This window comes from Geotrypetes seraphini, chromosome 2 (assembly GCF_902459505.1).
Source record: "Geotrypetes seraphini chromosome 2, aGeoSer1.1, whole genome shotgun sequence".
NCBI classification, from domain to species: Eukaryota; Metazoa; Chordata; class Amphibia; order Gymnophiona; family Dermophiidae; genus Geotrypetes; species Geotrypetes seraphini.
Genome location: NC_047085.1, coordinates 469520947 through 469535810, shown reverse-complemented (window position 1 = coordinate 469535810; position 14864 = coordinate 469520947). Strand labels below are relative to the sequence as shown.

The following is a 14864-nucleotide window of genomic DNA, read 5'->3' as shown; positions in this document are numbered from 1 at the left end:
TCCAGTCTCACAAGGTCCTCGTGCAATTTTTCACAATCTTCTTGCGATCTAACAACTTTATCTCACTAGTTATTCCCATCTCTAGATCATTGATATAAAATATGTTAAAAAGCAGCGGTCCCAGCACAGCCTTATTTACTCTTCTCCATTGAGAATATTGACCATTTAATCCCACTCTGTTTTCTGTCTTTCAACCAGTTCTCAATCCATAAAAGGGTATTACCTTCTTTCCCATGACATCACTTCTATAGCGCTACCAGACATAGGAGGGGCCACTGAAAAGTTTTCAGCCCAGCCAGGAAGAGAATGATGTGGAACCATAAAACTTACAAGTTATTCCATACTTTTCTTGACACTTTTCATTTCAGTGATAAGAAATGAAACAAAAAGTGTCAAGAAAAGTGTGGAATAACTTATATATTTCATGGCTCCACATCATTCTCTTCTTGGTTGGGCTAAGAACTTTTCAGCGGCCCTTCGTATTATAATGTCATAATATCTCATTCCACCAGTGCTTAAGAGCCAGCCTCTGGTGATGTCACAATGGCTTGGTTTCCCTATACTTGTGCCCATTTGCTAGATGCATTTGCCTCATTGAAACGAAAAGTGTGGAATAACTTTGTAAGTTTCATGGCTCCACGTCATTTTGTTCTTGGCTGGGCTGACAACTTTTCAGCAGCCCCTCTTATGCAGCGCTGTACTAATACCTGCTTGTTAGAAATTCTAATCTAATCAAAACAGGCAAATGGGACAAATAGGGGTTAGGGAATGTCTCACAAAGGGAATGATAATCCAGACATGGGTACTTTATGCTTTGGGAGTTAAAAGCAGCCTTGAAAAAGTGGGCTTTAGCCTAGATTTTGAATGCTGCCAGAGATGGAGCTTGATGTATCAAGTCAGGCAGTCTTTTCAATATCTCTTGGCAGCTATTGAATTAGCACATCTCAAAGGGCCCCTCATAAACATTTGGGTCCTAGACACATGCCTAGTTTGCCTATGCTTTAATCCTGTCCTAAGCAAAGCAATGTATTTTTATTTTATTTTTTTAATATTCCTGAAGAAACTATTTGTGGAATCTGTGCCTGCAGACCTGAAACGATGCTGGTTTAATCAAGCATTCAGTGTCACTTACCTTGGGGCCTTCCTGTCATTCTCAGAATTTATTGTTAGATATTTGATGTGCCAGTTATTTATTGAAGTAAAGGAACATGGCAAAACTCAATAGGTCCAATATTCAAAAGATTTATGTTCCAAAATTTAAGAGTTATGTTCCTAAATTGAATATTTATTAGGACCGAGTGCCTAAATTTATACTCAAAGGAGTAAATATTCAATCACTATGTAACAGGGCAGAGAGGCTCCTTCTCAGTTAAAATAGTAATGATTGAATCAGGAGATAAGATTCAATCGATTTAGGGGGGAGTTTATTAATTAGTGTTAGGGTTTAATGCACCTTTAACACGTATTAAGGCCTGGATTCTTTAAACGGTGCTGGAAGTGGCTCTGTAGGCACGATTCACGTAAAAGTTTTCTAAGTTTTATTTAAAATTTGATATACCGCTTAAAAAGTTGTCTAAGCGGTGTACAAAGTCATGAGCAGATAAAATCAAGGGGGACCAAAACTGGACAACAACGGACTTAAATGACATATTGAAACAAGGGGGATACATGAGGAGTGTCTGTTGTGATTTGTATGGAGTGTCTGGAGCTTGTGCGCTTGTGGCATAACTGGAGGGGTTGCTCATGTTTTTCTATGAAACTATAAAAGTTGCGGATTGCGACTGGATGGAATGGAGCTTGTTCGCTCCACTTTTCATTTCTGTGCTTGCCAGTACGTTCTCCTGTTCGAGTTTTGTATTTTCTTTTTTCGGACCTTGTGTCCTTGTACTGCTGGTTTTCTGTATCATTTGTGTTGCATTTTTCTAATAAAAATTATTACAAAAAAAAAAAAAAAAAGAAACAAGGGGGATAGGGGGAGAAAGACAACTGGTGATAGGAGAGAGAGACAGTAAAAGTCAATACGGTAGGAAGGGGAGATGCTCTTCCTTCTTTCTAAAAAGAAGAGTTATGCACCAGAAATGTAGGCCTTGAAACCCTGGCCTACATTTCCAGGGCCTATCTTTTCCAAAGCTGTGATTCTGTAAACGGCACCGTCGCGTGATTGGCACTCATTCGGCAGCCATTTTTAAGGTGGCTGCCAACAACAGCACCATTTATAGCATCTGGGCCTAAAGGAATTAGTGCGCACTGTTTTAAAGCCCATTTTATATCGATGGAAATATTACGCCCAGATTCTATAAACAGCGCCTGAAGTAAGGCACCCAGATCGGTGCGCCTAACTGATCTAGGTGCCTAGCGTACCCCTCCCCCCCTTTTTACAAAACCACACAAGAGGTTTTGAGCGCCAGCCGGTGCGCGGAATGCTCTGCGCTGCTCTGACGGTCATAGAGTTCCTATGAGCGTCAGAGCAGCGCGGAGCATTCAGCGCGCTAGCTGGCACAAAAAACCTCTTGCACGGTTTTGTTAAAAGGGGGGCTTATTATTTAAAAAGCACCAGTGCCGATAAGCAATTAGCAAATCATAATGGGCAAAAATGAAAATTAATTGGATGGTAGGCACCTACCACTTTCAGATAGGCACATAGTCCGAGGTGTCTACCAGAAAGTGTGGTTAGGGCAGATTGTGGGCATATTTGGCGTGACAGGCACGTAACGTGGATATAGGCACTGGTATTTAGGCCAAGAAAACCCTGGCATAAATAAGTAACGCTTAAGAAAAGGATGCCTAGGGGTGCTTAAGTCCGCTTTATGATCACACATAATTGGAAGAACCATGACAGGATTAATTACACTTTCTAGTGGGTAAATGTGTGTACCACATATAAATATGAAAGAATGATGGCGGAACGTTTGGGGACTAGTAAGTCCTTTAATGATAAATAACAGGGGTCCCCAAAGTCCCTCCTTGAGGGCCGAATCCAGTCGGGCTTTCAGGATTTCCCCAACGAATATGCATGAGATCTATGTGCCTGCACTGCTTTCAAAGCATATTCATTGGGGAAATCCTGAAAACCCGACTGGATTCGGCCCTCAAGGAGGGACTTTGGGGATCCCTGATATATGGAGTCCATTGACTACTCTTGTTGCAATACAGTAAGGGTCAGGTTTCTTTCTTTTTCATGAGATGTCCTTTCACATCCAGGGAGGGAGGGAAATGTACTTTGAGGAGTTAAATTATTAAATTATAATATTGTAATCACATCATAGGTATTATTGTATTAATAATTAAGTTGAGGATGGGAGAAAATGACTGTTTAATGTATTAATTCTATAGTTAATAGTGTGTTTCATGTAGTATTCATGATTAATCAATTGTATTGCACTATCAAAGTTTGAAAATCAATAAAGATTTTTTTTGTTTTTTAAAAAAAGTCCGCTTTATGCACCGCTAGGCATGATTCTTTAAATGGCACCTAACTTAAGATTGACATGTGGCAAGCGCCGCATTCCTCAACACCAGCTGAGTTAGATGCTGTTTTATAGAATCTGGGCCTTAATTCCCTTAGTGTGCATTCTCCCCTTAACCAGCTAGTACAGCAGTCACAGCCTTATCGGTTATTGCAGGGACCTTCTGGGTCAGAGTCCTAACTATGCCCAGTTAATTATGCTGACATTGGCACTGAATATCATTGATCCCCAGGCAATGTATGGCTCCTAAGACCTGGTGATTCAGTGCCAGTAGCCAGACATGGAGTGGCACTGAATACCCAGGTCTAGTTCAGTCTGCACAGGCTGAATATTGCCCAGAAAATTTCATTGGATTCCTATATTTAGGAACATAAAAACTGGATGGCCACAGGGTTGGATTTAAGCTAGGGAAAAATGTAGGAGTTTAACACCAATTTGCAACACTTGCCCCCAAATTCTCTATATAGCACCTTACAACGGGTGCGCAAATCAGTGAGCATAGCCGATTTCCATGTGCCACTTAATTAGTTGACAAGACCTATAATTGATTCTAATTTGGAACTAATTAGAAATTACGCGCACAACATGGTAGGCGTATTTTATAAAGTGGCATGCATCAGTTCTAGTGTATAAATCTCAAAGGGGGCGTGGCTAGGGGGAGGAGCATGAGTGGATTGTGGGCGTTCCTAAAAGTTACATGTAATGCCATAGACTATGCCCAATCCACTCACAACTCAGGTATTTAGGCCTGGTTTTCCTTGGCTTAAATGGGTGTGCCTAAATGTTATGCCACGTACAGCCACTAAGTGCAGCTCTATATATGGCATGCCAAGCACTGTTATGATCAGCATCAATTTTTTTGAGGTCTATATATAGAGAATCTGGCTGTCGTTCGTATATTGGGCTTATAAATCTAGGCAAATGAATGACAGGCTGAAATTTGCAACCATAACAATTAAGTTCCTAAGTGAAGATGAATTAATTTTCAGCTGAAAATTTAGGGCTTCTTTTACGAAGGCGCCTTAGGGCCTTAACGCCCGGAATAGCTCACGCTAAAATGCCGCACGCGCTAGCCGCTACCGCCTCCCCCTTGAGCAGGCGGTAGTTTTTGGCTTGTGCGCGCTAATCCGGTGCATGCGCTAAAAACGTTAGCGCACCTTCGTAAAAGGAGCCCTTAGGCTTTTAAGTTTGACTGAAAATAGGGTCCACATTTAGGAGGTTAACTTAGGCCAGTGGTAGGCAAACTCATTAGTCAAAAGAGCCAAAATCAGCAGTACAACGATTAAGATTTTTTTTTGAGAGCCATACCCTGTGCCCGCTTGCGATGTGACGGCAGCGTCAACCCGACTGACACCCTACTCGCTCGCACGTAGTTGAAATCGATTCGTGGCAGAGCCTAGAGAATAGCACTTTGTTTTGTTTTTTGCTTCACATTTTTTCCAGCAGGTTTTTTTTTGTTGTTGTTGGTTTTGGAAGTAGGAAAGTATCAGTATGCTCTCTATATAATCTGATATTGAACCTGTCTCTAATTAATGATAATGAAACATGTGTGCACAGATTTATATATCGCAGCCCAAGAGTCTTCAGTTATGAGATCCCCTAGCCACAGTTTTCATTTATACTCTACAACAGTTGTATTAACTTGGTAACAAATATTTAATGCAGCATATATCTCAGACAGAAGTTTCCTGCACAGAGAAGATTTGTACAATACTACTTCAATCTCTGTAAGATGTCTTTGCAAGTTCCCTTGGGTCTGATTAATAAGTCTTTGCCTTGAAAATATTTATAAAAGGGGATCCTCTGGTGCAAAAGCTGCTGAAGTTGTGCCATAGATAAAACAGAATCCTCAAACAAGTCTCTACATCTGATACTCAACGTGTAATTAAACTCTGGAACTTGTTGCCAGAGAGTGTAGTGAAAGCAGTTAGCTTAGCAGGGTTTTAAAAAGGTTTAGACAAGCTCCTAAAAGAGGAATCCACAAACCATTATTAAGATGGATGTGGAGAAATCCACTACTTATTCCTAGGATAAGCAACATAAAATGTTTTATTCTTTGGGATCTTGCCAGGTATTTGTGACTTGGGTTGGCAACTGTTGAGAACACGATACTGGGCTTGATGGGCCTTTGTTCTGCCCCAGTATGGCAACTCTTATGTTCTTTACTCTCCAATTATAAAATTCATGGTGAAGACGGTACATTTGAAAATTGTTCTTTTTTTTATTTGGTTGTATATTTATTTGGGCAGAAATCTTTATTAATGAATTCTGTGCTTTGTGTCATTTGCAGGAGCTGGTGGGAAGTAATCCTCCGCAAAGAAACTGGAAAGGAATTGCAATTGCTTTGCTTGTAATTCTGGTTATCTGCTCTCTGATTGTCACCTCTGTTATTCTCCTGACACCAGGTACTATAATCTCATTAATCATGTTTTGTTCTGCATCACAATTGTATAGCTATATCAGCACTGAAACTAGAAGACTATATTATGCAGGTATAAATATCAGATATAAAAAATAGGAAAAAGCCATAAATATATGTACCTATAACTAATGCAAAATACTTTCTCGTACATTTATAGATATTACTCAATAATAATAATAACTTTATTCTTATATACTGCCACAATCTTGCGACTTCTAGGCGGTTTACAATGAAGAGAAACTGTACAGACAGCGAATTACAGAGTATAGCATTGAACATCTAGTGATAGTAACAGGAGAGTTACAGGGTCTGTGTATTACATGGTTTCACAATGAGTAGCATTATACAGTCGACGATATTCAGAGCATAAGTAGGAGAAGAGAAAGGAGATTGCGCTTTGAGTTACAAAGGTGCAAGACTGCGAAGGTGAAAAAGATAACATAAGATGTTGATGAGAAGTAAGTTGTTAACTTGGTACATTTGAACGAAGGACGGGCACCAGTGGGAAAAACTGGTAACAATTAAAGATAGAAATTTTGGCAGAAGAGGGTAGACGGACTCCTTGGGATGGGAGGAGGCTCCGATTTTAGGGGAGAAGTCCGGTTAGGTTATAAATTTCTTAAACCAGGTGGTTTTTAGTTCTTTCCTAAAGATACTATATGATTCTCTGGCGGCATCAGTGAAGTAGCCTGTCCAAGTTTGCAGTCTACCTGCTTGGAATTTGAATGTTCTATCAAAGAAGGTGCAATATCTACAGCCTATGATATTTGGGTAGGTAAAGAGGTTACGGTTTCTGGTAGGCCTAATAGAGGAGTGGAATTCGAAGTGAGGTAGTAGGTAGCTGGGGGCCAGTCCCCAGATTAGTTTATAGCAGAGGCAGGAGAATTTGAATAGAATTCGTGCTTCAATTGGTAACCAATGAAGGAGTTTGTAGAATGGACTAACATGATCGCTCTTCTTTAGTCCGAATATTAGACGGATGGCCGTATTTTGAACTATTCTCAGTTTTCTCACATTTTTTTTAGGTATTCCCAAGTAGACAATGTTACAGTAGTCCAGGGTGGATAAAATCAGTGATTGTACCAATATTCTGAAGGATAGCGGGTCGAAGTATTTTTTTTATGGTTTTCATTTTTAAATATTTATTTGTATTTGTTTATTACAATTTTTTTAACTTTTTGTATTCTATAACCATTACAATGATATGTCCATTTACATTAATATCATATGTGTGTGTGTATATATGTAGATATATATACACATAGAGGGGCATGATAAAAAAAAACCCATCTAAGTCCCCTTTTGGCCTAAGGTTTTAAGTGCCCAAAGTAGGCAGCAGGGAAATGTCCATTCTCGGAAAAAATGTCCAAAATGTGGGTTTTTTCCCCAGAATATGACCTACCTGTACGTTCAGGACCCTACGTCTGCCTTTAAGCCCTATACCTGAAAAAAAATTGACCAAGTCCCAAACACCGAAAAAACAAGACCTCTTAGATGTGGGAGGGACCAGTCCTTCACCTAAAACCATGATTCTCTAACTGGTGTCTGTCATAAGTGCCTACAGGAGGGGCCTTAAGCGCCTGGGCCAATCAGGGCCTTAGATCCCTCTCTAGGGAATCCTAAGTTGCACTGGGTAGGAGCAGGCCTGCCATTCCAGCAAAGGCTGGTCTGCCAGCCAGACGCAGGCAGGAGCAGTCTGGCCAGCCATCTAAAACAGGTTAGAGGGGGGTCTGGGTGGGGTTAGGAGGCCTTGGGGGGGGGGGTAGGGGAGTCTAGGTGGGCAATCTTTAGGGTGTGTGGGGAGTCAGCAGGAGGGACTGGACATCCTTCCTGCCGCAAAGCTTGTAGGGGAGGGGGTCTGCGAGTGTTGACAGGAGAGATTGGGCATCTCTCCTACCATGATCATTTTGGGGGGGGGGGTCGCGGCGGGTGTCGGCAGGAGAGATTGGGCATCTCTCCTGTTGGTGATCATTCGGGAGGGGGCTACCTCTATGGGGTCTGCAAGTGTTGACAGGAGAGATTGGGCATCTCTCCTGCCAATATCATTCGAGGGGGTCACGGCGGGTGTCAGCAGGAGAGATTGGGCATCTCTCCTGTTGGTGATCATTCAGGGAGGGGCTACCTGTGTGGGGTCTGCGAGTGCTGACAGGAGAGATTGGGCATCTCTCCTGTTAGCGATCATTGGGGGGGGGGGTTGCAGCAGCTTCAGGCAGGAGGAACTGGGCATCCCTCCTGCCGCGATCATTACAGGGGCGGGGGGACGGGTTGCCTGGGTCACTGAGATGATCGCAGCAGCCACGATAAGCTCAGTGGCCCAATCCAGAACATATACCTGTTTTGACTTGGTCTAAGTCAAAATGTATAAGTTCCGTCCAGGCAACCTGTCAAACTTTTCGATTATGGCTGCTAGACGACTAAGTGTAGGTCAGCCCACATCCCGCCCTACCCACTCCTCCAAAAATGCCCCTTTTCACTCTGGGTGCACAGAGGCAGTGAAAAGGCCTAAGCTGGTTTTAAATACATTTGAAATAGAGAATAACACGGTGACAAAATTCATCACCGTTCCCGTCCCCGCGGATAACTGGAAACCATCTTCATGTCATTCTTTAAGGAGAGAGGGAAGAATCAGAGTATGAATGGCCACAACCACTGACCCACAAGCTTTGCTTTGAAGAATGCTGGTGTAGAAGGCCGAAGTTGAGATAGACACTACAGAATGACAGTCTCTGGTATCCAGAGCAGATATTGTGATGTCATAATGCCTCATTCCACCAGTGCCTAAGAGCCAATCACATCAGTGATGTCACAATGGCTTCATTATCCTTGGCTCACATAAGAATCAGAGTATGAATGGCCTCAACCACTGACCCTCAAGCTTTGCTTTGAAGAATGCTGGTGTAGAAGGACTGAGGCTGAAATAGACACAATGAAATGGGATTATTTCCTGCGGTTATCCGCGGAACGGGAACGGTGCTGAATTTTGTCATCGTATCATTCTCTAATCTGAAACCCTGTTCAATTATTGGTTCTTGGACGAGCTGTCTTTTTGATTGTCCAGTGCCGATTTAAGCGGGTTTTTAGACATATATTTTTTTTAAATTATGTATCTCATACTGTATAGATATAGATATAACCATTTACACTTCTGTATAATCACTCAATTATCAATTTTTACACTTCCAATGTCACTGGTTTGATAATTTAATTCTTTTAACAATGCTTGTTTAACAAATTATCTTATCTTGTATCAGCAATGCAGGACATCCCGTTATTCCGGTATATATTAGTCCACGTGGCACTAAAAAAGATGTAACATTGTTGCTGATTCATGTACTTTCTTTAGTTGGTCAAATTATCAAATGACTTGAAGCTGTTAAAAACTCTTTTGTTTCCTCAACTCCATACAAGTTTCAAAGAATCTTCTTCAGATGGAAATAACCACTATTTTTTTTGAAAGCAAATTTTATTATTTTTATAAGATAAATGTACAAATATTAAATAAAACAAGAAGCAAATCATATGTACAAAACAAGAAATAGATCATTATGTATATATATATCTATATAATTACATGAAATGTATATACCAAATGAATAAAGGGGGACCAGCACATATATTGTTGGCATATGATACACAGCAATCATATTAAAATATAATGGAACTTTCAAGATCATCATCGGTTAAATAAATTTAGAATAGTAATATATTATGAAATTCTGTTTGTCAATGGTCTAAAGCGCATTAAGTTTGAACAGGGCTTCATATTTTAAGGAATGTGCTAGTGGAACGATGTTTTCCTGCAATTACACTCTACTTTGGATAGATTCTTCCAATAGTGCAAAATGTTTTTGATGGCCAAGAACATTAGTATATTAAGCAAGCAAGCATTGGGCTCCGAAAGGGGTTGCGTGAGGCCCTGTTGTCCAAAAACAATCATTTTGAGATTTAGCGGTTCTCGGATGATTAATATCAAAGTCTCTCCTTGAAGGCCGGAATCCAGTTGGGTTTTCAGGATTTCCCCAATGAATATGCATGAGATCTATGTGCATGCACTGCTTTCAATGCATATTCATTGGGGAAATCCTGAAAACCCGACTGGATTGCAGCCCTCAAGGAGGGACTTTGAGATCCCTGATTAATATCGAGGAAATGGTATTCCAAACTCTTTCCCAATAAATCTTGAGCTGAGAACATTGAAATATCATGAGGCAATGTACCCACAGATTTCTCACATGACCAACAAAAATTAGAAACTTTATGTAAGAATTTAGCAATCTTCTGTGGAGTCCAGTGAGCCCAATGTAAAAAAAAAAAAAAAATTGATTGGAGTACTGAAGCAGAAGAAGTTGATTTAAATAGTCTTGTCCATACCACTAGCCACTATTTTAAATCAAACATTACATTACATAAACTTAACATCATAGTTTAATCGTTTTTATACAACTGAAATTCACATATACATTATTAAAATAACCTTAATAATAATAGTAAAACTGCATAATGGCTAGGAAATCCCTTTGCTCTGATTGTTAATCAGATAACAGTCAAAAGACACCATCCCGAACGCCCATTCACAGTGAGCTCGTCTTGCTTCGAAACTCATTTCCGTTCATGCGCTGTTACTTATCTACTCGGTAAACCCAATTTTTATAGTGACATCACCCTCCATGATTAGATAACCATAATTTTACATGACTTTTACTATCATATTTATACTACTGGCCATTCAGTCTCTCTATTCAAACCTTGAGGATGCACCATTTTCCAAGAGTAAATAAATTGCTGTTCCAAAAGAACACAGTACACCTGATGTCAATAACCACAACGGGGAAAAAAGACCTCAATAACCCCTTTTGTCAATAAAACAGAGTTTTTGCAATGACATATGAATGGGGTCAAGGTTCTTATCATAGGTCAAAAACCCCGTGTGTGAAGAAAAAATATATATATATTTTTTTTATTAATCACCAACCTAATACCAAACTAGTGTTGTGTAAAACCTATCATATAGAGGGATGTTATACCTATATCACAGTGACCTTGCTGTTTCCAAAAGTTGATTTTAAAGAGAATTGCAATGTATTAAATAGACTTCAAAAGGCTGTTAAACAATCCTGTAAAAACAGCCCCCAAATAAAACAAAACACATCTTAAATGGCCCCAACGGAGGCCTATCTGTTTCACTTAACGCTTCCTCAGGGGTTGTGTCTTACAGCTGTACCACGACACGTAATGATATCAGCAACTTACAGAGAAAATCTTTAAATAGCCAACTGTCGAATCACTGTGATCTGATGACAGCAAATAATTCTGTTCAAAAAATAGCCACAGTTGGCTATTTAAAGATTTTCTCTGTAACTTGCTGATGTCATTACCTGTCGTATGAGAATAATCACCCACCTAGGCAAATCAATTTGTTGCAACACTACAAATTTTAATTCAGTAATTGAATGCCTTTGCTGAATCCAATGCTGATTCAATGAAGCCTCCAATTTTTTTTGTTCTATTACTCAGATGTTCAGAAATCCGTATTTTTATCTTCCTTTGCTTATGCCCAGTATAATACATTTTACAAGGGCATATTATACAATGCACCACTTGAATACTATTACAATCTGTATGCTGTCTCTGTTGAAACATCTTATTGTGTGGCATATTCAAAGCAGTTGTTTCAAATGCATAATCACAATAAACACATTGCCCACACCGGTAATGACCCAGTACTTCTGCATTTACTATCGTTGGATGTTTTGAAATGTCGCCAAGATCTTGACTTCTTTTATATGCAAATTGTGGACATTGTGTCAGTTGAGGATGCATGCCAACTATATGCCACTATTTTCTAATTATATTGCATACCTGATAGGATTTAGAAAATAAAGGTAGTACACATGTGACTCTTTCTCTCATTGTCTACTTTTCTATCCCTATTAACTCTTTGATCAATCCTTTCACCTCTCATAATATCCACCATATGGCCATCCTCATCAAGATTCTCCCATTCATTGTAAGTCTAACGAGCCTGATGATATGCTTTTTTTTTTTTAACAATGCCCTGAGGATAACCCCTATCTAAAAATCCTTGAAATATAATTTTTTCTTGATGTTTAAAATGATCTACTGAGGAACATAACCTCCGTGCACATAAAAATTGTCCTACTGGGATATTATTCCGTAAGGCTCTTGGATAGTAACTTCTATAATGAAGTATTATATTATACTCAGTTTGTTTTCTATACAAGCACGTAGAAAAACCTTGCTCCCTTGAGAAATATATATCAAGATCTAAAAACTGAATACATGACTGACCATACCTTCTCTCAAACTTAATATTAGAATCCACTCCATTCAATTATTCTATAAATTGATCCAGTTCCTCCATGATTCCTCACCATAGAATATATAATCTTTTTGAAAAAGACCTACTAGGGTATACATATGTCTCTTTGAAACGTGTCATACTCGTATAAGGGCAAGCTATAGAGGGAGCCACCATAGCTCCCATTGCCAAAATGGGAGCTCCTTAGTTTGCAAAAAATATTGTTGCTCAAATTCAAAATAATTATGCTCTTCAACATATTGGGTTAAATATGTTAACAATTTCAATCTTTCCCCTGATATAGGTAACTGCCCTAAATTATTTTCAGCTATCTGTACTGCTTATTATTGAGGGATATTGGTATACAAGGCGTTAACATCCATAGTAACCAATATAATTTCCTCTTCATTAACTAGGTACTTTTAATGTTTTTAATATCTGAATGTAATGTGATGAATTTCTTACATATGACACAGCCCTAGATATTATAGGTTGTAAATAATAATCTATATATTGAGATAGTGGCTCAGATCTATAGCCCCGTCCTGATATAGTGGGGCATCCCTGCTGAAAATTAGTGGCTAGCCCCACCAGTCAGCAGCCTGCTAAATCACTTTGAACATCAGCCCATCACTATTGCAGTATAGACGGCCAGAGGTAGAGATGCTTTGGAAACAGCATTTGCATTTTTCAGGACTGAGGGGTCCCAGCTATTGTGCAACAGCAGTACCTATTGGCTGGCATAAAGCACACTTTTCTTGGTTATGGACGTAAACTATGTGGTCAAGATTCAGAAGAGTTTAACTTAGTAGGAGATGATCTTGCCTAGTGAAATCTCACTGACTAGCTAACCCAGTTAGATTGGGAGCTGGCCAGGGGCCAGAGCTAGGACTGTCGCTTTACTCTGAGGCTTTTTTCTCCATCCAGATTATGATTGCAACAGTAGCTGTTACATGCTCACTCTGTGGTTCTCCTGTATTTTTCATTCCATGAGACGCACCTGACCATAAGATGCACCCTAGATTTAGAGGAGGAAAACAAGAAAAAAATATTCTGAACTAAATTCTCCCTGCCAGCTCTGCACCCAACTCCACACTTATTGCCAGGCTCTGCACCCTTTCCCCCCTCCCTGCCAGGCTCCCTCCCTGTCCCCCCCTCTGGTGGTCTAGTGGTAATACGGGACAGGGCACAGAGCAGGTAGGCATAGTGGCAGGCAGGCAGGCATAGTGACCTAATGATAGGCAGGCAGGCCCCATACCCCCCTTAAATCATCCCCATCCTCCCACTTGCCCCCCAGTACCTTAAATCATCCCCCACGTACCCCCAGTACCTTTTTTAATCATACCCCCATGCAGTGGCGTACCAAGGGGGGGTGGGAGGGGCGGTCCGCCCCAGGTGCCAGCCCTGAAGGGGTGCTCCCGGCCTTGCCGTTCAGTCCCCCCACACCCCCGAAGGACCGCTCGCCCCACTGACCTTCCTGCACCACCTGTGAAGCAGCAAGCAGCAGGATCGCGAGGTCAGCTATCCCTAAGCTGCTTGGGCGCTGCTTCCTGCGCCGCGGTCCCGCCCCTCCTCTGACGTCAGAGGAGGGGCGTGAACGCGGCGCAGGAAGCAGTGCAGGGATAGCTGACGTCGCGATCCTGCTGCGGCTGCTTCATAGGTGGTGCAGGAAGGTCAGTGGGGCGAGCGGTCCTTCGGGGGAGGGGGGGTGGTGGTGGTGTGGTGGTGGTGGTGGTGGGGACTGAACGGCAAGGCCGGGAGCATAGGTAGTGCTGCTTCATAGGTGGTGCGGGGAGGCCAGGGGGGCGAGCGGTCCTTCGGGGTGGGGCGGGTGGGCAGGCAGGCAGGCAGGCATTCAAGGGGGAGGGGGGTGACAGGCAGGCAGGCCTTCAAGGGGGGGGACAGGCCTTCGGGGGGGGGGTGCAGACCTTCAAGGGGGAGGGACAGGCCTTCAAGGGGGGGGCAGGCAGGCCTTCAAGGGGGGACAGGCCTACAAGGGGGTGGGCAGGCCTACAAGGGGGTGGGACAGGCCTTCAGGGGGGGTGCAGGACTTCGGGGGGGGTGCAGGCCTTCAGGGGGGGTGCAGGACTTTAAGGGGGGACAGGCCTTCAAGGGGGGGACAGGCAGGCAGGCCTTCAAGGGGGGGACAGGCCTACAAGGGGGTGGGACAGGCCTACAAGGGGGTGGGACAGGCCTACAAGGGGGTGGGACAGGCCTTCAAGGGGGGGACAGGCCTTCAGGGGGGTGCAGGCCTTCAGGGGGGTGCAGGCCTTCAGGGGGGGACAGGCCTTCAGGGGGGTGCAGACCTTCAAGGGGGGGGGACAGGCCTTCAAGGGGGGGTGCAGGCCTTCAGGGGGGTGCAGGACTTCGGGGGGGTGCAGGCCTTCAAGGGGGGGGGACAGGCCTTCAAGGGGGGGACAGGCCTACAAGGGGGGGCAGGCCTACAAGGGGGTGGGACAGGCCTTCAAAGGGGGGACAGGCCTTCAGGGGGGTGCAGACCTTCAAGGGGGGGCAGGCCTTCAGGGGGGTGCAGGCCTTCAGGGGGGTGCAGACCTTCAAGGGGGGGGGACAGGCCTTCAAGGGGGGGACAGGCAGGCAGGTCTTCAAGGTGGGGGGACAGGCCTTCAAGGGGGAGGGACAGGTCTTCAAGGGGGTG

General features: G+C 42.6%; 1 protein-coding gene across 5 annotated transcripts in view; it reads left to right on the top strand.

Moving 5' to 3' along the window:
- Positions 1-14864, top strand: part of DPP6 (dipeptidyl peptidase like 6) — a 1246761-nt gene that overhangs the window by 765943 nt on the left and 465954 nt on the right. For all 5 annotated transcript variants that reach the window (XM_033931638.1, XM_033931637.1, XM_033931641.1 and 2 more), the window contains one exon: positions 5758-5872. In XM_033931638.1, coding sequence (XP_033787529.1) covers positions 5758-5872 — 115 coding nt within the window. The remainder of the gene's footprint in view (positions 1-5757; positions 5873-14864) is intronic.